The sequence below is a fragment of the Mesoplodon mirus genome (assembly GCF_964341445.2).
Source record: "Mesoplodon mirus genome assembly, chromosome: 19".
Lineage (NCBI taxonomy): Eukaryota > Metazoa > Chordata > Mammalia > Artiodactyla > Ziphiidae > Mesoplodon > Mesoplodon mirus.
The window spans coordinates 44,706,334-44,733,543 of NC_138995.1; the positions used below are offsets into that span (position 1 = coordinate 44,706,334).

Here is a 27,210-nt window from a genome sequence, read left to right on the forward strand (position 1 = left end):
GGAGGGCGGCGGGAGCCGGAGGAGGTGGTAGTCGGGAGTCAAACCAGAAGGAAACTGAGAGGCAGAAGCTCTCGGCTCCGAGGCGCACACTCTCTTGGCCAGGGATGGGTCCCGGGGCTGCCCAGCCCCTGACCGGCCCGCCGGGCAGAGACTGAATTGCGGGTCCCCATCGGTCCAGTGTATAACCAGAGAGAGGGAGGCACGGACCGATCGCCAGCAGCCTCCCGGCGGGACCTCGCGTTCTGCGCACCCCGAGCAGCGCCCCCAGCCGGAGCCGCGCCGGGCAAGCCGGCGAGGGAGCGGGGCTGATTGGCGGCCGCCGGCGGCCGGGGGAGGGGGCGCCGCGCGGGGCCATGGCAGGTTCGGAGGCGTCCTAGCCCGAGCCCGAGCCCGAGCCGAGCCCGAGCTGCCGCCACAGCCGCCTCTCCGCGCCGCTCTCCCGTCGCCGCCGCGCCCCCTGCGGGAGATGGAACAGAGGAAACGGCTCGGTGCCCCCGGATACCTGCCGCCGTTGTTGCTGCACGCCCTGCTGCTCTTCGTTGCCGACGGTGAGCGCGGGAACTTTGCTGCCGCTGGGGGCTCGGGGGTCCTTGCCGGGGCCGCCAGAGCCAGCCTGCCCTTGTCGCCGAGGAGGAGGAGGAAGAGAAGGGGAAGGCTTCACAGTCTCCAGCAATCCCGGTGTGCAGCCCGGGCCCGACGGGGTAGGGGGTGGAGAGAGGCGAAGGGTCGCCGCATCGCTGGCGCCCGCGCCCGGGTCGTTCGGAGCCGGACAGGGGCTCCAACTGCGGACAGGCGGCTTGCGGGGTGCCGGGAGCTGGCGCGCCCCAGCCTGGCTCTGGTAGTGCGGCCAGGCGCGGGGAAGAAGCTTAAGCCGCCCCTGCTGCCCCTCGCGATCTGGAGGGAAGCAGCCTGCAGCGGTAGCCGGTTTCCCCTGCGGCCCGGCAGCTGCTCGACCGAACTTTGCCAGCGCCTGGGCCACACGAGTAGCTGGGGGGTGGGAAGCACACGGCCAAGCGAGCCGGGGACCGACCGTCTCGCCTGGGGTTGCCCCAGGCCTCCGCCCCACAGCTGGTCACGCCTCTCTCTTCCCCCGCCCCCAGCTACATTTACTGAAGTCCCCAAAGATGTGACAGTACGGGAGGGAGACGACATCGAAATGCCCTGCGCGTTCCGGGCTAGCGGAGCCACCTCGTATTCGCTGGAGATTCAGTGGTGGTACCTCAAGGAGCCGCCCCGGGAGCTGCTGCACGAGCTGGCGCTCAGCGTGCCCGGCGCCCGGAGCAAGGTAACCGGCCGCCCACGCGGCGCCAGTGCTCATCCGGCTCGTGTCGGGCGGCTGGGGTAACCCGGGCGAGGAAGGCAGGGTGCCGCCCTGTAGTGCAACCCATTTCCTACCCTCCCCATGCCCACAGCACCTTCAACAGCCGCATTTGTTACCCCCAGATCCCGTTAATTCACTTCCTTCGCCAGAAACCTCCCCGAACTCCACGCCTAGCCCCTAAGAAGCCGCACCTCATCTAGTTCGCCTGCTCTTGCTGGCTGCGGGCCCAGAGGCTGATGGGTGCTGGGTGTTGAAAGAAGACCCCTTGCTGGGGCCGGGCTTTCCCTGCCCTCTGCCACTCTGAGGTCCCCAGGGCACAGGGCCAAGGAGTTAAGCTCCTCTGGGCTGCGTTCCAGAGGCCGGCAGAGCACGGTGTACAGGTTACCTCCAGCCCCCGCAGGATCAGAGGGACTTCCCACACTGCCCATCTGCCTCTTAAACCACAGTCTCTAGCACTGGCTCTCTCTCTCTCTCTCTCTCTCTCTCTCTCTCTCACACACACACACACACACACACACACACACACACACCACCTACCTACCCTCTACCCAGAGTCCCACCCTTAGTTACTGCTCACGTCTCCCACTGGGTCCTGTCCAGACACACCGGCCCCTCCATCCAGCTTTTCAAGGGGTTTAGAGAAACACGGCAGGGAATGAGGATGCTCCTCCGGAGGGAAATTGGCCTTTCTTCCCACCGGGTGGCAATCCAGCCTCCCCTCTTTGGCAGGCAGGTGTGCTAGGGCAGCCCCTCCTTGGCCGGGCGCCATGCTAGCTGCAAGCCCTGCTTCCTTCGGGGTTAAACTGAAAATCCTGATGTCCTTCGTGCCCTCAGCTGTGGCTACCTTCCGAGCGGTTTCGAGTCCCAGCCCGCCTGCGGAGGATCCTCTTGCAGGAGGCTCATCTGAGTTCCCTGAGCCTGAAGGCCGACAGCCTAATATCTCTCTCTCCCTCTTTGCATTTTAGGTAACAAATAAGGATGCAACTAAAATCAGCGTAAGTGTGGAGCCCAGCGCGGGCCGCGGGAGACCCCTTCTGGCCGCTTTGCGCCCCGCAGCTTCCTCCCTTTTAGAAAGGCTCAGCGGCTGTGCGGTGTAGGGCCGGCTGCTCGGCGTGTCGAGGCGCCATCTGTCACCGGTAGCGGATAGGGTTCTCTTTCGTGTAAATCAAGGGTTCCAGGCCTGAATCTCCTTCCTCCTCTGTACATTCACCTGTAAAACTCTCCTTCAGTCTCCTTGCCCTAGCCGCGACCGGTGCTCAGGCTTGTGGCCCCCAGTCGTGCCCCGCACACACCCGGCGCCCAGGCGGCGCCCTCCGCTGCAGCCCTCTCCTCCGCCTGGGTGGCGGGTCTCGGTGCCGGGTGTTGTGGGCTGGCTTGGGGAGTTGTGGTAGGGGGAGGAGTCTTGCCACTGTTGGGGAGGAGACATGCCCAAGCTTTCCCAGCTGGAGCGTGGAAGTATCAGGGCCTGGAGACGACCAGGTCTTATGCTCGGTTCAGAGGTGACGGTTCTCTGGGAGCTCGGTGAGGGCTACAGAGCTGTTGCTCCCCGGCGTCTCCACCAGGCCTCAGGGAGATGAGCTTTGTCCGGAGCTTCATGCTGCTGCGGAGAGGCAAGTTCATAAGTAGCAGGGACTGAGCGGGTCCCGCAGCAGCCTCTGCATCACCTGCCTCCTTGGGAGTGCGGAGGGTTAGCTGAGAAGGGCTGGATCCGGGAGCAGGTATATATGCGCACTCTGAGGGCAAGGCGGCTTTCCTACGGACACCACCCCGGTCCACCGGATTCTAGAATTAAGGAACGTTAGTGCGAGTAGATGTGGAGGACCGGACGTAACGCCATGCCTCACAGTGGATGCAGGGCCGAGCCGGAGGTTTCTCCAAGGTGCCAGAGGGAGGAAGAAGGGGTGGGTTCTGAGGCTCTGAAGGGAAAGTTATGGGAAGACGCGAAGGTAGGTTTGTATGAGCAGTGGGTGCAACCTGAGGCACTCCTTTAAGATATGGGGCAGCTGGAGACTCGATGCAATGGGCAGGGCCACCGAGGGCCCACTCAGAGTTGGGAGCTCCATACCACTGGGGAGCCACGGGGGTGAAGGAAACCTGAATCGTGATGATGGGCAGAGCCGGGTCTGAGAGGTGTTGGGGTGCTGTGGCCTGGGAGCGCCCTGCGGGGCTGGGCACAGCTGCACTACGCTGGCCAGGAGCGCGGATTGCGGGCCTGCCCATCCCGGCATCTGACCCCAGCCCCCGCTCTCTTGCAGACCGTGCGCGTCCAGGGCAATGACATCTCGCACCGGCTGCGGCTGTCGGCCGTGCGGCGTCAGGACGAGGGCGTCTACGAGTGCCGCGTGTCGGACTACGGCGACGACGACACGCAGGAACACAAGGCCCAGGCGCTGCTGCGCGTGCTCTCGCGCTTCGCGCCGCCCAACATGCAGGCCGCCGAAGCCGTGTCCCACATTCAGAGCGGCGGCCCGCGTCGCCACGGTCCCGCCAGCGCCGCCAGTGCCAACAACGTCGGCGCCGCGGGCCGCGCCACCTCGGAGCCCGGCCATGGCGACAAGAGCCCGCCTCCCGGGAGCCCTACCGCCGCCCCGGGTCCCGGAGTCCCCGAGGCCGCCGCCAACTCCGCGGCCCACGCAGCAGCCGCCACCACCGTCGCGGCCGCGACCGCTGCTTCGTCAGCGTCGCCGCCACCCCGTGAGGCGGTCCTTCTGCGCCAGAGGCACGGCTCGGGTAAGGGCGGCGCCGAGAAGGCGCGCTCGCGCGGGGGTGGCTCTCGCCGGAGGGGCGGTCCAGCTCGGGTCGTTTGCGGATGCACAGTCGTTGGTGGTTCATCTGGGTGCGCCCGGGAGTGTTTTCCGCAGCCTCGCTTCTGCGCTCTTCCTGCTGTTTTCCTGTCTTCACTGTTGGCCGCTTGGAGCATTCAGGACGTGTGTTTATGAGTGTGCGGGCTGCCCAGCCGGCGACTTCCCGCTACACACGGGCTGGAGGGAGGGGAGCCCTCCTTGCGTTGGGAGAACTGAACCCCCGCGAGCTGCACTCCGACGGCGGTGGGCCTGCTTTTCTCCTGGAACCCTTAGCGCCTAAAGGGTGGGCACTAGCACCCAGTCTAGAGTGAGAGGAGGTGGTTACAACTCAGGTCTTGTAAGTCCGGCTGCTGCCTGACTGGACTGAACAGACAGACTGTTCAAACCAACACCGGTGGCCTGGCTGTGTAGGCTCTGCTCTCCTTGGCTACCTCCAGGCTGGTCCTAGACACAAGCTCTGCTATAAATCGCCACTCCAGTCTGCTTTAGGCCCTGTGGTGGGGGGTTGGGGGTGAGGATGGAGCCCTACTATTGTTAGAAGGGCACCCAGAGGTTAAGGCCTGCTCTCCTGGGAGCTGAGAGGGTTGGGGGAAGGGGAAGGGAGTGGTGGTGAGATGGGAGTCAGAGAACAGAGAGTAAGGACAATGGACTGACTGCAGAGCAGGCAGCTCTGGAGAAGGAGGGGCTGCTTAGCAGTGGTGGGGTTTTGTGGAGGGTGCAAGGGCCTACTTCCCAATGTGCCCTTCCTCCCAAGGCATCCCCCTCTCCAACTCAAAGATGGGGCCTCAGAGATGAGCTCAGCCCCAGTGCTCACTCTCTGTGTCTGACTTTAGGCTCATCACTCCCTCTCAGTCTTGTGTGATGCATAGTCCCATAGAGAGCATCTCTACTGTCCTTGTATCACTGGGAGGCTGGGCTCTGGGACAGTCGTATATAAACCTACTCGGGGTGGGGGGGGAGCACACTGTCATGCCCTACTCTCATGGTTCTTAAAGTGCAGACCACCTGCCACCAGCATCAGCACTTTATAAGGATGCAGGCTCCTGGGCTCTCCTGCTGAATCCGAGGAGACAGGCATCCTAGCCTCCCTCCCTGGCTGATTCTTAAGCCTTCAAGCAGTTCAGACCCTGCCAGTTGTCTTCCACATCAGTTCAGTTGTTTCTCACTAAGTTATACTCCCTGTGGGAGCTTCTCCATGTGGCTCAGACTGCTGGCTACATCTGGAAGCCTCGTCCCTCTTAGGCTCCACATGGCTACCCACAAGACCTTCCCCCAGACTGTGGGGGAAGGTGGGTCAGCTGGGAACCTGTGGAGGTCCTCTCCCCAAACTCCCCCACCTGTCTTGGAGCTTTCCCCCATATTAATTTAAGATAATACCAGTTTCTGTGCAAAACATCAAAATGCCAGAGGCTTAACACAATTCAAATGTATTATTTCTGGTTTACATCACGGGGGGGGGGGGGGTGGTGAGGGGTGGGGGAGTGGCTCTGTTCCATGCAGTCATTAAGGGACTCAGGCTGACAGAAACTCTACCACCTTTAAGAGGCAGCTTCCAAGCTCACTCTGGGCATCAACATACAGCCCACAAACAAGGGAAAAGAGAAGGGAAGCAGCCCTTCTTAACCCAGTTCCCTGAGCAAACCAGGCCCTAGGGCTCTAAGGCACACATTGCATGTGATGAATTGACTTCTTTCTTATGCATTTAATGGATCTAGTTATCTGTCATTCTTGTAAGATTGAGAAAATGGCCACTCAGATCATTGTGGTAGGGCTTAATTCTCTCAGGGAAAAGCTGATATGGAGAATGGCAAAGGAAGTTTTTAAAGGCCAGGCCTAGAAGTGGTAAATGTTAATTCCACCCTCATCCATCGGCCAGAACTCAGTCAGATTGTTCAACAGATGCAAGGCAGGCTAGAAAATGTCCTCGGCTTGGCAACTGTTATCCAGCCTCATCTCTTCAGGGTGGAAGAAGAGCCTGAATCACGGGGTACGTAGCCATCTCTGACTAGCACACAGTACATATACTGGAAAAGCGCTTACTCACTTGCAGGGTGACTGGCTTAGTTGATGAAGAAAACACCCTTCTGCCCCGTCCCCTTGGGCACTAGCAAGTAAACATGTGTGTCTTGAGCTGGAATATTCCTCTGGGATATCCCATAGACCACGAGTAGAACGGCAAAGCAGAGGATTTGGAAGGCCAGAAGCCCAGATATGCATTGTGGCTCCTTCATTTACTGGCTGTGTGACTTTAGGCAAGTGGCTTACCATCTCTGAAAGTACGTCTTTCAGAAATACTTTAGTAATCCCTGACCTCAGAGGGAACTCAGAATGGAAATTTCTGTATAAGGTTCATTGTTATCACCAAGGCCATTATCCGCTCTGGCCAAAGAGGAGAGGTTGAGGGAGATGAAGCTGAGTGGCTGGTGGTTGGCAATCTGTGGAGGGCCTTGAACGCTGAGTGGAGCAACAGGGATCATTAAAGCCTTTGGTCAAGGAAGCGCTGTGTGAAAAGGGATCATTCCAGCTTGAATCTCCCTTGCCCCCTGGCCAGAGCCTGAGCCCCTGAGCCTAACCAAGGCTGACCTGACTATGCCTGCCATGGCTGGTCAGATGTCCAGTCTCTGGGCTCGACCACAAGGAGGCTCCACGGTAACTCATCACTATAGCAGGAACCCAGCCATGGAGGGTGGCATGGACAGTGCCCTTCTTTCTGGAAGGTCCTCAGGTTAGCCCAGTTCTGATGGCACCTGCCAGCCACAGGACAGCATATTAATGCCCACACGGATAAGGGCAGCAGCCCAGGCAGGGGACTCCTCTGCCCTCCCTGGAGTGGGAAGGAGTGTTCATTTCCCTCCAGAAAGCACAGCCAGCTGGGCTCCCACCAGGGCTGACAGGGCAGCGCAACTAGGATATTGGTATGGTGGCCCCTAAGGTCTCTGTTGCCCAAAACCATTACTAGCTCCTGAACAGGCCAGTAACCATGCAGACATATCTCAGGAAGAACCCCAAATTTCTCTCCATCTCCAGTTTGGAAGGCCAGTAAGGTGGGGCCTTCAGCTGGAAGACCAAAAGGCTTGTAATCTCCACTCTCCAGGTGAGGTCTTGGGAGAATCATTGTGCTGTGGGCCCTTCTGTGTCCCACTCTGGGCATGGAGAAGTGGATTAGAGGACTTCTAATCCACAAACATACCTGAATGGCTTGATCCCAAGGAGGGACCCATACCATCTTAAGTGCCCCATCTCACCTCACCACTCAAGGCTGCCAAGCCTGTGGGCTGTGGACGGAATGAAGACTGCAGGCTGTGTTATGAGTCACAGCATTAGTAACCTTTCTATAGGGCTGTGTTGTTGAGCAGCACTTGGGCCTCCCGAGCCTCCCTGGGATGCAGCAGGCCAGCCAATCACTCAGAGCCACCACCAGCGTGAGTCAGAAAGGGAGCTCGAGGCGGTGACCTCAGGCTTGCTCCCCCCCACCCACTGTCCCCACTCTCCTCATCCCACTCTCAGTTCTTGGCAGCTTAGAGGGGAGGGGACGAGGAAGGACTATTGCCACTTGGTTACCAGGCAAGGGTGTTTGCAGAGTATAGCAGTGAGGATGCTGGCAAAGCAGATGGCACACTCAAGCAATCATGGAGGAGAGTCAGTGAGAATAATTTTTAAAAGTGTGAACAAGGTTAGGACAGCTAAGGATGAGAACTGGGCCCCAGGGCTAGTAACACTGAGAGCCACTGGCCAAAAAGGGCCTGAAAGGGGCAAGGGGAGGGAGCAATTAGCAGAACCAGAGAGGTTAGCTGGATGGAGAGGCCTCCCTGAAAGAGCTGACGCCTTGGGAGAGGGACACAGCCGACCCACAGTAGCCCAGCAAGAACCTCGCTCTTCTCCTGCCCTCCAGTTCCCTGTCAGGGCCTCCCATTGGCCAAACCTTCCTGGGCACAGAGGGTAAGGGTACCAGGTGATGCAGGCTATACAGGCCAGCTTCCAGGGGCTCAAAGCAGAGTGGAGAAAGCCGACGGGTGGATCTGGAGGGACAAAGGGAATAACTCAGCTCTCAAGGGAGGAAGATGAATTCTGCCCCACCCCAACTCCAAGACAAACCCAGAGCTGAGTTTCTAATTAAAGAGGTCACATAAGGCCTGGGTTGAGTGGATACACTAGCTGTTTCAGATTGGCAACCTCAGAGATGGTCCCAGCCCGCCTCCCCAGACAGTCACCTGTTAAGTAATTGCTCCTGGGAGAAAGTCAGAAGCCCCAGACAACACTGTGTTGCTGTGTTTTTTAAGCAAGCCTCTTTACTAATGCTAGGAAAGGGATGAGGGTACTTACTCAGAACTTCATACTTTAGCTACTGCACAGCCAGGCCAGAAAAGCCTTCCTATGCTCCATACATGCCCAATGTAGCCAAATACATATTTGCACTAAAGGTTTATGTGCAAAACTCATTCACTTCACATCTCATTTGTCAAAAGACATTTTGATATTTGTGCTTAAAAATAACATGGGCTAGATTAGCACAGCAGAGCCAGCACAGGAGATTGGGCTCCTTCTTAGCCATGTTCATAAATCTGACTCCTAATTAATCTGAACACTGAAAATATTTCATGAACACTTAGTTGCTGGCTGCCATTTCCAGGGAAAAAAAAAGAAAGAAAACAAAGCGGTATCTTCCAGATAAACCCTTCTAGCTGGAAAGTTGCCACAGTGAAGCCAAGTGTGGCCTTAACAGAATACAGTTTGCAACTGAAATGGCTTGTATGTTGGCAAGAGGTTCCCCTCTGCAGGGACCTGGGGATCAGCTCTGTGGCGTGTGAACCTCTAATTAGCCTTGGAGCTCCGGCTTCGAGAAGAGCCACCGTGGCCCCTACAGAAAACCAGCTGGATGTGGCAAACTGCTGCCTGGTGCCCACACAGAGAACCGGCTCTCAATATTTCAATTAATAATGAGAGAAAGACAACCAAGGCCATAGGTGTGATGGCTTTAGAGAAACTGTTACTGCTGGGAGCCATCAAGAGGAGCATCCTTGGGTGTGGCCATGGCAACCATAAACCATGACCGAAGGGGACTGTGGATAAGGTGAAGGTACTTACTCTCGACCCATGCCCCTGGTGGATAACAAAGCTGGCGGAAACAATGCCAGCGTGACCAGGGAGAATCTCCAGCTAGGCCAGCAAGCCAGGCGACAGTCACCTGGTCTTCCCATCTCCCTAGGCCCACAAGGACCTGAAAACCATCACCTTAAATAAACAATCCACTCTTCCCTCAAGCTCTGATGTGACTCAAGGATCATAATTAAAGAGAAAATAAATGTGGCAAAAGTTGTCCCAGAGAAGAGAAAGTGAGGCTCTCTGAGCATCCTGAAAGAGAAAATTAAAGGATTTCATAAAGGAAATGGCTGAGCCTCACAGCTGACAGGAGGCACCCACATCAGTGGCAAACGTGTGTGATTATCAACTACATGGCATCCCCTCCCTCACCAGCCAGTCCCATGGTTGCCATGAGCGGGAACCAGTGATGGCAGCCACAGACTCAGCTCAGGGCATCAAGGGCACCCATGGAACTCCAGGACAAAGCTGTCTGTGTCAGTGGAAGTCCTGAGGGACGATAGCCCCAATCCAGCTGAGGCAATCAGAGGAGGCCTCCTGTAGGCAGTGTGTGATTTCAGGCTTGAAAGAAGCTCCTGGGGCTTTGTCCTCCTGCTTAGGTCAGTCGTGGGGAAGTTTCTGGGGGCCTCTCTTTTCCTCCCCACCCTGTGGCCCATGGATTGAGAAAGTCACACCAAATGGAAGGGCCTTTGTGCATCACCGAGCAGTGAGTCGGCTCACTGTGCAGCTCTTCTCTCAGCATCAGGGAGACCCCAAATTAAGGATGGAACAGCTGCACTAAGGATTATAACAATGATAAATATTACTTGCCTTTCACTGAGTACTTAGTGTATGCCACACACACGTCTCACCGATGTCCCCCCTTTCTGCAGTTCCCCATGACTCTTTCTGCACCACTTCATCCAACAGTCCCCTCCCCAGAGCCCAGACCCTTTCCTCAGCCAGGGTGGCAGCCCCACGGGAAGGGCGGAGAGCCAGGCTTTCTAAATGTCACTGGGAACCGAACCCACCAAGGAGCTTCTCATTAAATATGCCAGGCACACATTTTAAAAGCTCTGAATATTAAGGATTCCCCAAGCATCCATGGGAATAAATGAGGTCAAGAGCTTTTGTAATATGATATTGATTACTTCTGCCCCATGTGGACAGAGGCAAGGGCTTGGCTGTGGGCTAAACTTCTAGTCTTTACGTCAGATGCCGACTTGGTTTTAAGACACCTTTGCAGCACAAGAAAAAAAAAAGCATCATCTTTTCTATTCCCCCATGCTTTGCTGACTGTTACTAGGCATCTCTTGGAAACTCCAAAGCAGTGAGAAGCTTCACTTTGTCTTAGGTAAGGGCTGCAGGAGAGTTTAGATTACAAGCAAACAGGCCCAGCACCTGCAACTACTGATCCCTACCTTTTCCTATGAAGAATGGCAAACCTCCTCCCCTGGGATGTAGCTTCTGGGGGAAACAGCCTGCTTGTTGGTGGTTTTGGTGTTCTCAGGGAAGGTGTGCTATAAATACAACATGGATTACCCAGTTCGGCCTCCTCTGGGTTAGGGTTTAGCTGCCATTGAACAGAGAGCCGTGCAAGCGGCTGCCAGGGGTGCTGAGCAGCAGTGAGGGCGTGAGGCCGGCCGGGACCCTCACTCGGGCCTCCTCTCACACCACGCCCTCCATGAGACAGCCCTTGAGAGGCAGGCCGTGTGAAGCCTTGTCCCTGCATCGGCAATCCTGTGTGAGGCTATTTCTGGAAAGTACTGGTTGTTCCATTCCATCATTACCATCCCCCAGGCTGAAATAGCAAAGCTACTCTGGACTGGCTTCTGGTCTTTGTGGTTCAAGGAGAATGTTTTGGGGGGCCCACCATTCACCCACTCAACCACGCCCTCGGGCTCGGCTCCGTCCATCTCAGAAGTGACCACCCTTCCAGAGGGCTACTCATGTGTGAAGGCCAGCTGTGAACAGAGCACCTCCCGAGTGCACCCAGCTGGACACCCAGCACTGTTAAGGGGGGAGACCGTGGTCAGTCAGGGCCTAGACAAGATCTCTTAAAGGAGCTGCCCATTATGGTGGAAAAAACAAAACAAACCTGAGAGAGGCTGACAAGAGTTCAGGAGAAAGTGTTACCACTTTTCCAACCACTTAATTCTTCCTCTGCATTTCACACATTCAGCTAGCTGTTCAGCTAGCTGGCTAGTAGGCAAGCCAGGGTTTGAATGCCAACCCATCTCCCTATTTCTGGGACTTACAGAGCTCCAGCCACCCAGAAGTCACAGTACATGCCTCATTCTCTCACCCTTCGTAAGTACTATGCTTCTCATTTTCCACGTGAGTCCAGCTGCTTGCATTCGAATCCTGATCCAACGCTTCCTGCCTCCCACGTGCAAGTTCTCATGTCCGTTATCATCTGGATGGCACCAGTGCCCCATGCCAGAAGGCGAGGGGCAGGATCAGAGGAGATAATCCACAGGAAGAGTGGAGCTTAGCACAGAGTCTGGCACCTAGAAAATGCTCAGTAGATGCTGATTCTTATTATCAGCATTATTCGTGGGAATGGCACTGACTGTCCAGGGTCGTTTCATGAGGCCTGGGGGCTGGCCTTGGGGTTCCGATCTTGAGACTTCGCTCTGAGACGAGTCTCCCTCCGTGCACTGTGCATGTCATGGGGCTAAAGGTGAGGAGAGGAGCTGATGGAGCTTCAGAACAGAAAATGTCCTCAGATTGCCAGTGGCTCAGTGAGGTGCTATTTTTGTCCTTTCTGTCTCCGTGCCATTTGGAGGGGGGAGGAAAGGAAATGGGGATGATGCCACGTCCTCATCCTTGTCTGGTTGTGGCTATTTTGCATGAGTCAGGAGCTCCTTGGTGAGCAAGGACAGGTTCACTGTGGTTCCTCGTGTCCCACCTGCACATCGCACCATCACATCTGTGCACCTGGCCCCCTAGTGATGGTCAAGCAGCCAAAGAGCCTCCAGGGCTGGCCTAACTGGAGAGGAGGTGCCGAGGGTCCTCCTCACTGGGACAAGATGGAGCCACTTGTGTGGGGAGACCGGGTGCCCCGCACCCGGGTGCAGGCTCAAGCCTGCACTGTCTTCCACGTGCTCTGACATTTTGTCTTTCATATCCATACCTGCCTGGATCCCTTCGCTGTGGCTCACAGCCTGATGACTGACAATAAAGGTGCTGCTTGGCACCCAGGGACCAATGGGGAGAGGGTAGGATGAAGAGCGGGCTGCATGCAGAACCAGGAGGCCAGGACCCCTTCAGGCCCCACATGAGCCTCCGTCCCACGCAGCACTGCAGGCTCATCAAGAAGGAGGTCTGCCTGCTTTTAACCGATGCATATAGCCAAAGATCCAGAGCCCCTCCCTCTCCTGCCCCCCACCACCGCCCCCACCCTTCGGCTCTCCTCAGGAAGGTCTCGGTTTTGGTTTTCGTTAAGCCAGGAAAGCCCAGCTGCAATGTCAGTCCCGGTACAGTGACTCTTATTACAATTGATTATCACACAAATGCCGCTTAGCCCAGAGAAAAGATCCTTAATAAACCCCCGGGAAGATGGAGCTGACATAGTTCCACGGCTCATTCTGAGCTGGGGTAGGGGTTCCTAGCTAACTATATCTGGTCTGGCTAGGGCCAAGGGGTGGGGGCTGCCCAAGGCATCAGGTAGACCCCACCTCTGCCTCAGGGAGGAGCTGAGGGCCCAACAGTGGTGGCCAGACTGAGCAGCAGGTACTCTGAGAATGAACTCAGGGCTCAGCAGGGACACAAAAGGGGCTCAGAAAAGGTGAAGCCAGGGTGGGTTGGTAGTGGGGGATCACTCCACAGAGGGAGGAAGTCTTCCTGACCCTGCAGCCCAAGGGCTCTCATCCAACCTGAGCCCTCAGAAGGGCCCCACTGCTCTCTTAGGCCCCCAACGTTTCCCTCCTGTCCTGGAGTCAGTACCTGAATGAGCACCCCATCCAGACTGATGCCCTGGGAAGTCAGGCCCAATTCTTTCTCATGTCTGTATCCCTACCACCCCACATTCACATTCACTGGGCCTGGCACTGGTTTGTTGAATCATTCATTTACTCGTTCATTCAGAAAATGTCCATTGAGCGTCTTATGTGCAAGAAATATGCTAGGCACTGAGAACACAATGTGAATAAGACCAACAAGGTCCTGGGGGTCAGAAGAGGGAGAGACAGACATTGATCAAACAGTCACATAGCAAGTAAAAATTTGCAGCTGTTGCTGACACTCTAAATGAGGGACCCATGGGCTATGGGAACTAAGAATAGGGGGACGTGACCCAGTCAGGAAAGGGTCCCTGAGGGAATGACACTTAAGCCATAATCTGGGAGATGATTAAGAGTTGGCTTGAGAAAGAGAGAGAGTAGGGCCTTCCAGGAAGAGGGGACAGCATGTGCAAAGATCCTGTGGCAAGGCCTGACAAAGAGTTACTATGGCTAAGGCAGAGAGAGCAAGAAGGGTTGCAGGGGGAAATTAAAGTCAAGAGTAGTTCAGGGGTCAAACCCCATGGAGATGGAGGCTTTGGCTTTTGGCAGTGGATGGGGAGCAAGTGGCTGGCAGGGCATGATGCTTTTTGAAATGACACCCTAGCTGCAGTTGTGGAGAATGGAGAGGTAGGAGCAGGGTGGATGTGGGGAGACCACTTTAGAGCCAGTGATCCAGCCAAGAGATGGCAGGGCTTGGACTAAACGTTTGGATGGATGAGTGACGGGATGGATGGATGGGTAGCAAAACAAGTATCTGATGAGTGAGTGAAGGGAAGGATGTGTGACTGGATGACTGAGGTTGGGGGTGGGTGGGAGGAAGGATGAATGGACATGTGGATGGGTGGATGGATGGAAGGAATGTGTGGGAAAAGGGTGTGACTGGGAGGATGGATGGGTAAATGGGGGATAGAAAGAAGGATGAGTGGATATGTGCATGAAACACGGATGGGAAGTTGAGTGCATGCGGCATGCAAGATGGGCCTTGCAGGAGGAGTGGGGCTGGGGCTGCAGACGCGCCTAGGGCTCACATTCCCCACACCTGCACTCTGCACACTCAGTCCACGTCCTCCAGGAATGGGAGGCCACAAGGAGAAAGGTCCCAGGTGGTGGCATGGCACAGACTGGCTAGGCCCAGAATTTCATGCCAGGTCATGCTTCTGCCTGCCGTCCCAGGCCACAGAAAGGATGGGTAGAGCAAGGGGACACAGCCAGTCCCCAGCCTGCCCCAGGTCCCCGAATCCCTCAATCTTCAGAAGGTACCTCTGTCACACGCTGGTGAGGGGCAGGAGCAGGGGACCCCTCCTTCTGCTGGACACCGGGCACTCTGGTGGATGTAGCCTGGCCAAGACTTGATGATTATTGGCCATGTAAAAGTTAATATAGATATATTTTTTCAAGCATTTAAAAAATCATACCTCCAGGTGGGCAGATGAATAACTGTAGTCATGTTAAAGACTAATGTAACAAAAAATACACAAGGCAATAATTCATAATGCATTCTATTCTACAGAGTCATATTTTAATGCGTGACATATCCTGGGCAGCTCCTCTGTGCTAATTTTATTTAATGAGCACATGTTATAGAATTTTCAGAGCACTATCCCTGGGTAATTAAAATGTGTTAACCTTTTCAGTTAAATTGTGTTTCCGAAGAAAAGTCCTCAGTGTGAAACAGAAAGAAATATCCAGGTGTCACCGAGGTGGAAGCTAGAGGAAGGAACTGCTGTTGTATCCTTGCTGTGCTGGCCTCAGGGACCTGCAGCCCTTCTCCCCTAGCCTTGGGCTTCCAGTCTGTCATTCCTGCCTTTTTCTTGGCCAGGCCCAGCTCCACTGAGTGGGACAAGGGAGCCTGAGACCTGGACCCACACAGAGAGAAGGCTTCACTGAGCAGGCATTAATTGAGTGTTCACTGTTTGCCTGACCTGGGGAATTTGGGGCACACTCTGCCTCGAGGGACATAAAGGCTATGGAGGGGACAAGTGGGATTTAAACAGGGCTGCAATGCCCCAAAGAGGGGAAGGGACCACTCACTTGAAGCCCTGACAGGTCTCCCTTTCCCCATCTGTGTAATGGGCACACCAGCACTCCAGCATCTACAAGTCCATGAGTTTTAGGTCTGGAAGGGGCCCTGGAGAATCTCTAATGAGTGGTTCCCAAACTTTGTTCCTTGGAACCCTGGGCCCCCAGCCCTACCTCCAGCTTCAACCAGAGCAGCTCTGCCTCTATTTTGGGGGGGGGGCCTGTTGTGTGGGTATTTTTCCACACCGCCCGGCATCTGGGATCTTAATTCCTCAACCAGGGATTGAGCCCACACCCCCTGCACTGGAAGCACAGAGTCTTAATCACTGGACCGCCAGGGAAGTTCCCCCTCTAATGGTTTTAAATATTGGGGTTCCATGCAGCATTTAGCTTGAAAAAGGAGTTCCACTGGTTTTTTTTTTTTTTTTTTTTTTTTTTTTTTTCCGGTACGTGGGCCTCTCACTGCTGTGGCCTCTCCCGTTGCGGAGCACAGGCTCCAGACGCTCAGGCTCAGCGGCCATGGCTCACGAGTCCAGCCGCTCTGCGGCATGTGGGATCTTCCCGGACCGGGGCACGAACCCGTGTCCCCTGCATCGGCAGGCGGACTCTCAACCACTGCGCTACCAGGGAAGCCCCAGGAGTTCTACTGCTTTAAAAGATTTTAAAACACCTGATTTACACCAAATATTTACATTATATATATATATATATATATATATATATATATACACACATACATGCATATAGATAAATATATAAATTATACAAAATATACAAATACATTTTTATATTTTTATGTAATTTTTTTCTCCTAAGGGAAAAATTTGAAGTGGTTTATAAAGCTGCACGTGGCATAATAGAACAAAAATTATTTAATGAGCAAATTGGAATAAAGGGAAAATGGTGAAATTCATTTGAGAAAAGGTAGACAAAGAGATGTGTGCACACAGTCTTGGGCAGTTGAAAGGTCAGATAGCGATGGGCCTCCAGCCCCAGTGTGTATTTGAAGATACAGCTTGTGTTTAAGATGACAAACCTGAAACATTTGGCTGATGCCTGGCGCACATCATGCCTGCTTAGACTGCTGGGGGAGTCTAAGGAAGACTCCCATTCATTCGTTCAACAAACACTTTGTGAGCACTGCAGGTGTGGGCAGGGTGCTAGGTGATGATGGGTTTACCCACTGGCAGAGGAGACAGGAGTCGAAAGGTAAACCGCAGTGGCTGCCCAAACACAGCCCAGCATAAATGTGACTTGCTCCAGAGCCCATGGGACAAAGGGAGCCTCCAGCAGGGCCAAGGAGGACGTGGTGTCTGAGGGAGCCCAATGGAGGGGAGAGGCAGGTGGTGAATGAGAGGACAGTGGGTAAGCAGTGTGGAAGGATGCTGGACCCGGAAGGGAGAAGTAAGGGTGCAGGGGGTGCTGAGGAGGGACCCACTGAGGAATTAGGTCATCAGCCTAGATGAAGCCTGTAGGGGTTTGGCGGGGTGGCGGTATGATGTGTACTTTGCATTTGAAAAGGGCACTCTGGCCTCTGGCTAAGCAGTTGCCTAGCTAGTTGGGTTAGTGGCTGTGGAGAAGCCAGTCAGGAGTACTGCGCTGCCCACCTGAACGCTGATGTGGTAAGAGGGAGGGTTAGAGGACCAGGGCAGGGGTGGGCCTGGGGCAGTGTGGGTCGGTGGGGGTGGTGAGAAGCCGACAGATTAAGAGCTGTCAGGAGGTCACCTTGTGGGTGTCTCTGGGCTGAGCCTCGGAGGATGGGTGGGCTCTGGGCAGGAGGGAACGGGAAAGGGCTATCAGCACCAACAAAGGCCTGGGGGGCACGAAAGTGAGGGCACATGTGGCCTCTGTGCAGCAGCCCAGTTTGCCTGGAGCTTGGGGCACCTGAGGCAAGTGTGGAGGCAGGTGAGGCAGAACTTTCCCCGAGGGTAGGGTCAGGAAGGCATCCTGGACTTGATTCAAAAATACCAGGGAGTAAACTAGAGATAACTCCTCTACTGCCTACCAGCTGTGCAACCTTAGGCAAGTCACTTTACCTCTCTGTCTCACCTGTGGAAGGGCATAGTGGTTCCTACCTCCCAAAGCCTCCTGAGAGGGTTAAAAGAAAGAATTCTCTTGGCACCAAGAACCAAGAACCACAGGCCTATTTGCATCCCGCAGCCTCAAAGTTTAAAGAATATGAATGGGCAGGTGGGAGATCCTTCCCTGAAGACGAGGCTCAGAACTGAGAGAGACACCCCACACCATCCCTGCCTGGGAAGTACCCTGATACTATGGTCAGGGCTGCCCCTGGCCCTGCAGACACCAGCCGCCTAACTGTAGGGAAAGGCCTGTGAACCATTTTCATTAAGTGACACCATTAAAGGATCATCTGGGGCAAGACTTCATTTCAAAGGAATTAAGAAGCTGGAAAGGAGCTAGCAACAAAGCTGACCACATTAAAAAGCCATTATAAATGTTAAAATACAAAAAAAAAAATCTCATTCCATGCTCTCTCCCTTAGAAGCAGCCTGGAGCTGTGGTCTAGCTGAGGCACTGTGGGAAGAAGAGTTCTGGCTCTTCATCCCTGAGAGTTGGTGTGTGTGGTAGTTAGGTATGTGGACAGAAGCCAGATTGTCTGGGTTCATGTTGCAGATCTGCCATTTATTTTAGTGTGGCCTTGGTAGTGCTGCTAGATTTAGCAAATAAAACTATAGGACACCCGGTTACATTTGAATTTCAGATAAACAGTCAATAGCGTTTTAGTATAAATATGTCCCATGCAATATTTGGGATTAACATATACTTAAATTATCAGTTGTTTATCTGAAATTCAAATTTAACTGGGCATCCTGTATTTTATCTATCAACCCTAGGCTTTGGGCAAGTCAGTTTACCTCTCTGGATCTCAGTTTTCACATCTGTAAAATAGGGATAAAATAGTAATTCCTGCAGTAAAGAGAATGGGATTTCAAGTAACATGCTTGCCACAGTGCCTGGCCCTATCAGGAGCTAGTCAGGTTTGCTATCATTATCCTGAATGTGCTTGGCTTGGTCTACTTGAGCCTTGGATGTGGGTGGGGCTGCTTGCTGGGGGCAGAGGAGGGGAGGGGGCCTGGGGCCAGCCCTCTGGCACGTGCGCTTCCACCATGGCTGGAGAGGTAGGATATGTGAGGAAGCCGTTTATGGGGCTGGGGGAGAAGGGGACACGGGCAAGGGCCACATGAACACAGACATTCATTTGTGCCAAGCCCTCTGTGTCTGGGTGCTCAGAAAGGGCTGCCTGGAGGAGGCGCACTTGTTCCAGGCTTGAGGTACAGGTCAGACCCAGACAGAGGAGAAGGAGGACTCAGTGGTTCTGCAGGGTGAGCCTGGAGTGCACTCGAGGTGCTGGCAGGGAACAGTGGATCAGAGCGCAGGACTGGTGGCGGAGGAGCAGTGGGGGTGAGGTTGCTGGGGAGGATTACGAAGCAGCCCCAGCTGTGGCACTGACATGGTAGCGCTTTCTCCTGAGGGCAGAGAGAACCCATCGAAGGTTTGCCCCTTAAGGATAGTTATCCAGGTGCGTCAGAAGGTGGGAGATAGGCACGGGGTGGCAGTTGAGGCAGGAAAACACTTTAAGAGGTCACTGCTGCACTGGGGCCATGGCAGGGGAGAGGGCACAGTGAGGCGTGGCTAAAATAGGCGCGACCCCTGTGTCTGCCCCCTTTCAGCCCGGGAGCACTCAGGCTCCTCCCACTGCCTAGACAAGGAGGCTGCCCTGTGGGCATCACTCCCAGTAGACATGCTGTCACCCACCAGGAGGACAGCTTGTTCTCAAACCCAGGAGCCAGCTGCCTAAGGCTGGGGTAGGACAGGCCAGCAGAGCAGGGTCAACACAGGACTGAGGGACCCACATCTCATCCCTTCTCTTGCATCTCCACATCCCACACTTCCAATTTCCTTTAAAACCCAAGGCCATTTGTTGCTCCTAGTTTTTGCCCTAGTTACCAGCGCACATTAATCTTATGGCAGAAATTAATTCTGTCTAATTCCGTTAGTGCTTGATTATTCCTTGCTGACTCCCTTTGAATAAATATCCATGAAGAGGCTTAAATTAAAACATCAACAACGGAAGTAGCCTCTTGCAAGGTGGCATCTTCCCACCCAGCTGTGGCTGGGCCACCTGGCCTAACCAGCACAGCGTCCAGGGGACGGCAGAGAGCCAGAGTAGGATGGGTGCAGGTGGCCATCAGGAAGCCAGGAATGTCAGGGCAAGGAGGGCTAGCTCCCCGTCATCACACAGTGGTGTAGGGATGAAGTCGGCTGAAAGCCAGGCCCCCTGGATCCCACACCAGAGCTGGCTCAGAGGTTGCAAACTCAGTCAGCCACAAAGGGCCAAGTGTGGGGGATGGAGGTGAGTGAGGTGGGTTGGGAAGGGAAGCCCGACTGCACAGGGGGCCAGGGAGGTAACTGGCAGCCTCCCTGTGCCCAGCTGGGGGTCAGGAGAGAGCAGTGAGAAGGAGATTCCTGCAGAGAAGACAGCTGCTTGTCGTGTAGCTTGGTGACTAAGCAGACCCAGAGCTGCTGTGTCTTGGGCCTTTCCAGTAGACATTCGGATCTGTGCTTTTAGGTAGAAGTCTCCCACATTTTACATGTTGGATTATAATTTACAATTTTTAGAGCTCTGTGTGCACCAGGTCAGACCCTTCTGCAGTCCAGATTGAATCCTCAAGTGGCGACTTGGTGCCTTTCTCTTGCCCCTGGGCTCTGTGACCTTACGCGTCTCCCCTGCAGATAACGGCATGGTGCTTAACCATAGCCAAGATGACTCCTAAGAGCTCTCTCTGTTCTACTCCACAAGCCCCTGCAAACGCACAGAGAGACTCCTTGTACCCTGGCCCCAGGAAGCTCCAAGGGGAGCCTTCCTCTTTGGCTGGGCTTGGCCACCACCACACTCACAGTGTGGGTCCAGGATGGAGCTGGGTCAGGGCTGGGGGTGCAGGGCCAGAGATGGGAACAGGGTGTAAGAGCTGGTCTGTTCCCAGCTGCCCCAGGCAGACAAACCGTGGTCTCCATGGTAAGTGGATGTCCAAGTCCACCCCATAAAGGCCAGCCAAGCTCAGACTGTTGCCGCTTGGGAGGTGGCCATCTTCTCTCATTCTCAGATGGCAGCAAAGGGGGAAAGGAATAGAATCCAACATCCACGCTGCAAGAACCTCATCTAGGGCACTCCACTTGGTTTTCTAGCATTTTTAGCCAAAAAGCCCTTATTCAAAAGACATGTCATGACAGCACAAAATGCTGAATGGACATAAGTGGGCTTGCTCTTCTTGACACAGAGGAGGGATCTGTCCTCCAGACCCTCATAATAGTCCTGATGTTAGGAAATCCATGCTAACGGGTGGAGTGGCTTTGTCCACTGAGACTGGGCTAGTTCTTTTCTGGCTACCTGTACTCAACATGGGAATATCCTAGAGCAGCGCTGGAGGGGGCAAGGGCAAACCCACAGAGTGAACCTCCAAATTTGCTTAGGTCACAAGAGCAGAATCAGCCTGTTAGCCATTCTTGCATGTAGAACCAGACCTCAGATGTGTCTTAGTTTTACTTACTCTTCTCAAACCTGAAATAAATTTTTAGTTTTTAAGCTATAGCTAAAACAAACAAAACAAAAAAATACAGGCTTTGAGCAACACCAGACTCTGAGGGGCACTGTTTTCAAACTCCTGACCCAGATTGGCCGCTCGGCCGCAGCTCCCAGGCCTGCAGTGGGGAAGCGGAGAGGTTACAGCTCTCTCCTATCCACAGTCTGCATGACAGGTGCTGCAGACCACAGCTGGGACAGAGTTACCCTTGAGACCAAGAGAACCATCCATGATCCTAGAAGCGTGGGCTGGGCAGGTGGAGGGAGGGCAGTGTCTGTCCTGGCTAGCCATCCCCACTGGTCAGCTGGGGAGCAGCCCACCATGATCCTGATGCCTGCAGAGTGGGAGTGGTCCCCTCAGTGCCCCCAGGCCTGTAGGAGTCCAGGCCAGAGTGGGTGTGTCCAACTGCCACCTCTGCATCCCCCCAGGAACCAGACTCACAGGCTTGGCCTCCAGACAATGTGGGCAAAGTGAGGATCCCAGAGGGTGGCTGGAGCCAAGCCTCCTCCTTCACTTTCATCACTAGGTGATAAATGGCCCCAGAGGTTCCCTGTTGTTTTCTAACATGGTCTTTGGAGTTTTGCCATTGCTGGGTAAATAGAGAAGCAGGATTTTCCAGTGGACGCTGCTTGGACTGGCGCCTTTGCCGTGCCCATGGGTCTGGGTGAGCCCACATTTTGGGGAGCTCCTTTTAAATGGCTCTGGCGTGAGTCTTATCCCACTCACCATCCACATGATAAAAGTTAATATTCACAGAGCAGCTTTGATTTCTTTAAGAATGCTTAACAACATGGTGATATTTGTTTCATATAAAGAGTGAATCAGCTACTACTCCATCAGGTGCTTCCCTTACCTCTCAAGCAGCCTGATTTTCCAGCTTAACCGTGACATAAGCAAGCTTCTGCGTGTTGTAGAGCTGCCCCCAGTACTCCTTAGGGAAGGAGGCAATAGATAGATTGTTAGCAACCAGTCATCACAGCAGCCTCCATGTCCTTAGGAACACCAGGAACACAGACCTCTCCATGCCGCGTGATAAAAGAGGCCAAGATAGGAGGTCCTGCCTCAACTGAGGAGCCAAAGGCACCCTCCTGGCCCCTGCCCTGGAGGGTCGAGGTGAGCCCTGGGCAGCAGTGGGCAGTCCTAGCTTGCTCCAGGAAACAGTGAGAACAGGGACGAGGGCAGCAGATGCTGAGGGGTGGGGGGAACAGCCAGGTGCTAGACAATTGTCAGTGGCCCTCCAAGTGGATAGTACGTGCGGAGGGGGACAGTGGGCTGCCAGACTCCTGCATGCTAACCCATTCTGATGTGAAGACCCCTCTTCCTCCAGGAGCAGCCTGGAAGCCTGTCTTCCTTGGTCTGTCCTGGCTCATTTGGGTATCCGATGAGTGATGTAGCAAGAGGTTCCAAAACCTGAGTCCTCCTTTGCCCTGAGGTCCAGGCATGCTGGTCGGTCTTGAAAACAAATGCTTGCGGAGGTAGTTTCCCCTGCTTATTCTATCTTGGAAAATGTTTCTCTTAAAAGGAGGACAACCCTCAAAAGTGGTTCTTCTCCAACACTTTTCAGAAAAGGAACTGTGTTGCCTGTTTCATTGACATTTTATTCACTTCCAGGCTGTTTGAGGCTCTTTTGTTTACATGATTGTATCTATCAATGAGCTTTTGTTGTGTAACACAAGACCTAAAACTTGGTGGCTTTGGTGTGACACCACAGTCATCTGTTTAGGTCATGATTCTGTGGGTCAGCTGGGTGTTTCTCCTGCTGGTGTCTGTCAGGCTCATTCATGCATCTGTGGTCATCTGCCCTTTCATTTGGGGGCTGGTTGGTCTAGAGGGACCTCTGCTAGGATATCTCCTAGCTCTTATCCTGCAGCAAGCCAGCCCAGTCTTCTTCACATGGCAGTGGGTTCCAAGAGCCACAGAGAAAGGGGAAGCCTCAGTGCACTTTTCAAGCCTTTGCTTGTTTCACATTTGAAACTATTCATTGGCCAAAGCAAGTCCTGTGGCCAGCCCCAGCGTGAGTGTGTGAGGGCACTATCATAGAGTGTGGACACTGGGGGCAAGTAGATGAGGGAGGATGGGGCATTTGTAGCCATTTTTCCAGTCTGCCACTGCGATCTTGCTAATCTGGACCCCAACCTGGTGAGACATGCCCTGCACATACTCGTTTCATGGAGCCATGCATATGCACATGCCCATTTTATGGAGTGTGCCACAGGACCCAGAGAGGTGAAGGGTGTTGCCCAGGTCACACAGCAGCCTGGCCTGGAAGCTGTCCTGGTGCCAGCCCACTGCCCCACACCACCTCCCTTAGTCCCCTCTATGGCGATGCTGGGTCAGAGAGAGGATGAAGTACCACCCAGGAGCCAAACCTAGCTCCCCCCACCCCCAGACATCCACCAGCAGAGACACTGAAGACCCTGGTGTCCACCCTCCCCAGATATTGGCCTCTGGGAGCTACCAGTCCCATCCTCCAAGCCCCAGCTGCTTCCCCCTTGGCCCAGCACAGTGGCAGGCTGGTTGTTTCAATCCAGGGTCTTTTAAAAGTCTTGTGCAATTTTTAAAAATTTTAAATGTGAGTAGGTGAGATTGTAATAGTGGGAAAGACAAGTCAACAGTATTTGGAGGCAAGTTAAAATGTCTCCTCCCTTTTCCTGTGCCCACGGTTCTGCAGTGTTCACCTTGCCTGGCTCGCAGCCCATTTGCCATGCCTCCTGCCCCTGCGTGCCTTGAGGATCTGGAGTTCTATTGCACACATACATCTGCTTTTAAATGCCTCACGTGCTTGTTTCTGTCTCGCTTGCACGGGCCTGAGTGTCAGGGTTTGCAGGAGCAAAAAGATCGGCACCAGGAGATGTGGAAGCCAGTGGGCCCGGTCTGGCCACGTGAGCCCTGTGTGCCCAGGAGCCAGTTCTCTGCCGGCTGCATCCCTGTTTGCATGAATCTGAGCCTCGGTGAATCCACCCAGGCATCTGGCCTTCCATCAACTAGTCTGTCACTGCAGCCACCCTCATCCTTCCCAGAGACACGTGTCAGGGAAGAACAGCAAAAGAAGACCCAGGTCTTTGGAGTGACCACACCATGGTCCTCCCCAGTGACAGATGGCAACAGGCAGGATGTCAACTCGGGCCAAGCTGCACGGAGGGCCAGGAGTGATGACTGTGTGAAAAATTAATACCCCAAGGGAAGGTAGCACGTTTGGATTCTCCTGTCCTTGTGCTTCTCAGTGGGGGCTCAGAACTATGTGCAGAAATGATTGACCTCGGATAAGACAGGCACAGCGGATGGCCTATGCCCTCTTTTATTTCAGATCTTCAAACACAACCCTTGTTTTTTGAAAATGAACAGATGGAATCCTGGCATCTCAAGCCAGAATGGTCCTGGATCATTGGTCCAACCCCCTCCTTGTACAGAGGGGAGACTGGGGCCCAGGACACAAGAATGATTTGGGATTGAGGGAAACACCTTGGATAGAAAAGACAAATGGCTCTTCCACCTCGAAAGGGGAGGAAGTTGTGGGTTCAGTCCCAGCCTTGTCAGGGAAGCCACAAATCTGGCCGGCCTGGCAGCAGCTCCTGCAGGCGGCTAAGTGGAAGTGGCCACAACCTCTGTACCATCTGCTTGGCACAGGGAAGGGCCTCCTGTGTCTCTCCTCCCAGGTACGGAGCTCCAGCCCAGCTGGCTAGGTGGGGTGAAGGGAGGAGAGGCCTCCATATGTTGCAGGTGAGCAGGGCGGGGCTGGAAACTGCTTCCACGGAGGCAGCCCAATTCTATGCAAGTTAGTAGTGATGTCCCCAGGGTTTGGGCAGTACCTGGGGCGTGCACAGTGCTTCTACACTGGCTCCTCTCAGTAACCCTGGAGGGATCATCCCACTCCCAGGTGAGAAGCCTGGAGTTCATGGATAGGCTTTCGCCCAGTTACACAGGAGGCCTTCCAACCAGATGAAGACCTTATGACAGACAGATGGGGAGCTGAGCAGGCAGCCCAGGTGAGGAGGATGAAGACATGATGTTACCGTCCCAGTCGTGGGCCGGAGGCTTGGGTTAGAGGCCACACTGAAGGAGCAGATGGGAGTGACCTCCCACCAGGACAGTGCTTGGGTCACTCCTGGGGGGCCCTGGCCCACCCACCTCCACCAGCCAGTGATTGCTGAGCGCCCCACTGTGACCCCAAGGGCTGGACTGACAGCTTGTGGAGAGGACTCACGCACAGACATCAGGATGCCTCAAGCGGGATGTTTGTGAATGCAAAACTGTGCAGTTCAGGCAGGAGTCAGAGGGGCTGGAGTTGTGTGTAACCATGGAGTCTCTCTGGAGGAGTGGGGAGCTGGGTCTTAAACACTGAGGCCACTTTGCAGCGTAGTCTTGCGGGTGGGGGTGGAGAGGGAGCCTAGTGTCTTCCTATTCAACTAAAATAATGTTTGGGTTTTGGATCTACTATCTAGCGCACACCCTTGAGGCAGGGGCACCCCTGTGTCTGACCACGGTGAGCTCCTGTGCGGTCGGTAAATAGGAAGAGAGCGCAGAGCAGCTGCGTGCCAGCTGAGTACCAGCTGGGTGCTAACATCAAGAGCCCAGCCGGGAGAGGGCTTATCCTCCCCCGTCTGTGCATAGACCGCTGGGTTCTGGTGAATCAAGTGTTAACCCTGTGCCTCTCTCGTCCCCTGCAGGCACCGGCCCTAACTACGCCACAGACCCGCTCCTGTCCCTGCTCCTGTTAGCTGTACATAAGTTCCTCCGCCTGCTGGTGGGCCCCTGACAGACTCGCCGTCCTGCGCTCCTGAGTGGGCCCTCGTGGCTGCCCAGTCCCTGGGTGAGGACTGCATCGCCAGACAGTCACAGACAGACTCAGAGAAGCATGACCAAGTCCATGTGGAAAATAAATAAATCATATTTTTCGGGAAGTTACACAAATGTAGACCACCTAAAATAATGCATCTAGTTCCCAAATAAGATGGAGTTTGCACCATGCAGTATGCATGGGATCAGTGATTTCTCTATTTTAATGTATTTTTTTTTTCTAAACTTTTCCTCCAAGTCTTCATTTTGCACGAACTGTCGAGCAGTTATCTTTAGGATACTATGTAAAAATGTTGGGTCAAAGCCTTTCTGACAAAGCAAAATATTTTTAGTAGATTATTGTGTTTAGGAAATTTTTAATTTACTTTTTCCTTTGGGGGCTTTTCTCTTTTTTTATTAAAGTAAATTATTTCTTTTGAGACATTTTGATTAAAAAAAGATACATCTTATCATAATTAAAATTCACTGTCAATAATATTTATTTTTAAATAAAGATTGGAAGCAAGGTCAGACCCTTGTTTATAAACTGTATTGTATAATGCTGAATAACAGTTGAATAAAAAACAACTTTGAAATAACCTTTCTACAGACATGTATGAACGTTAAGCCTTGGTGCCCAAAGCAGCCCGAATGCTGAATGCCGTGACCTCATGGTCTTTGATGCCAGCTGCACGCTCGGCTGGCTGTGGCCCAGCCTGGAGGACAGCTCAGGGCACCCGGCCAAGGCCACACTGAGTAGACCGGAGTGCTTGCCCAGCCTCTGCTAGGCACAGGGAACGTCATGGAACCAGGAGTGAAAGGCACCCCCAGCCTGGGTCCTGAAGGAAAGGAGCTCCTGGGAAGAGGTGTGACATAGATCAAGAACCACTCTTTTCCCTTTTGGCTTAACTCTTTGTGCAAATGCATTTGCCCAGTTAGAGCTTATGCACCCAGGTGTGATTACTGTTGTTGGACTCACTGCTAGTTTGAGGAGAGAATCTGGGGAGAAGGTGGGGCATTCCACACTCTTTCTTTATGCATCCAGAGATTGCTTTGAGCCTCTGAAATGTGTGTGTTTGGGGCAGGTTACACATGTCTTAAAGCAATAGGCAAGCCCTGGGGGCTGTTATTCGTCATTCCATGACAAGATCACATTAAATCGCCAGATCCCATGGATTCGTTTAAAACCTAGCCAGTTTTTAAACAAATGTGCTTGTCACTGATGTTGCTCACCAAACATTTCTATCTCTTCACTGGCTGGCCCGTGATTAGGACTGTGCTTCTTGGTATCCTGCATGGGATACCAAGAAGGTGGGGCCGTGTCACCAGCTCTGGCCAGCGAGTTGTGAACAGAAGGGGCATGCATGATTTCCAGTCCCAGACATCGGTTTGCTAATGCAAGAAGCATTCTTTTACCCTGATAGGGTGACGGGCAACTTTCAAGACAGTAAATGCTCTGCCAGCCAAGGTCCCAAGTTTCTATGATGGGCAGAGCCTCCTCTGCTGGCCAGCGCTGGAAATGCAGCACGATGCGGTATCAACCTTGGCTGTTTCAAGCCACTGAGCTTTGGAGTTGTTTGTTATTGCAGCATAAGCCTATCCCT

General features: G+C 54.0%; 1 protein-coding gene across 1 annotated transcript; it reads left to right on the plus strand.

Moving 5' to 3' along the window:
- Window positions 1-466: 466 nt before the first annotated feature.
- Window positions 467-25,586, plus strand: VSTM2B (V-set and transmembrane domain containing 2B; the record flags this gene model as incomplete). The annotated part of the gene is made up of 5 exons (XM_082607550.1): window positions 467-548; window positions 1,101-1,285; window positions 2,287-2,316; window positions 3,577-4,051; window positions 25,498-25,586. The coding sequence occupies 5 exons, from the start codon at window positions 467-469 to the stop codon at window positions 25,584-25,586; spliced, it is 861 nt and encodes a 286-aa protein (XP_082463676.1).
- Between the last annotated feature and the right edge of the window lie 1,624 nt (window positions 25,587-27,210).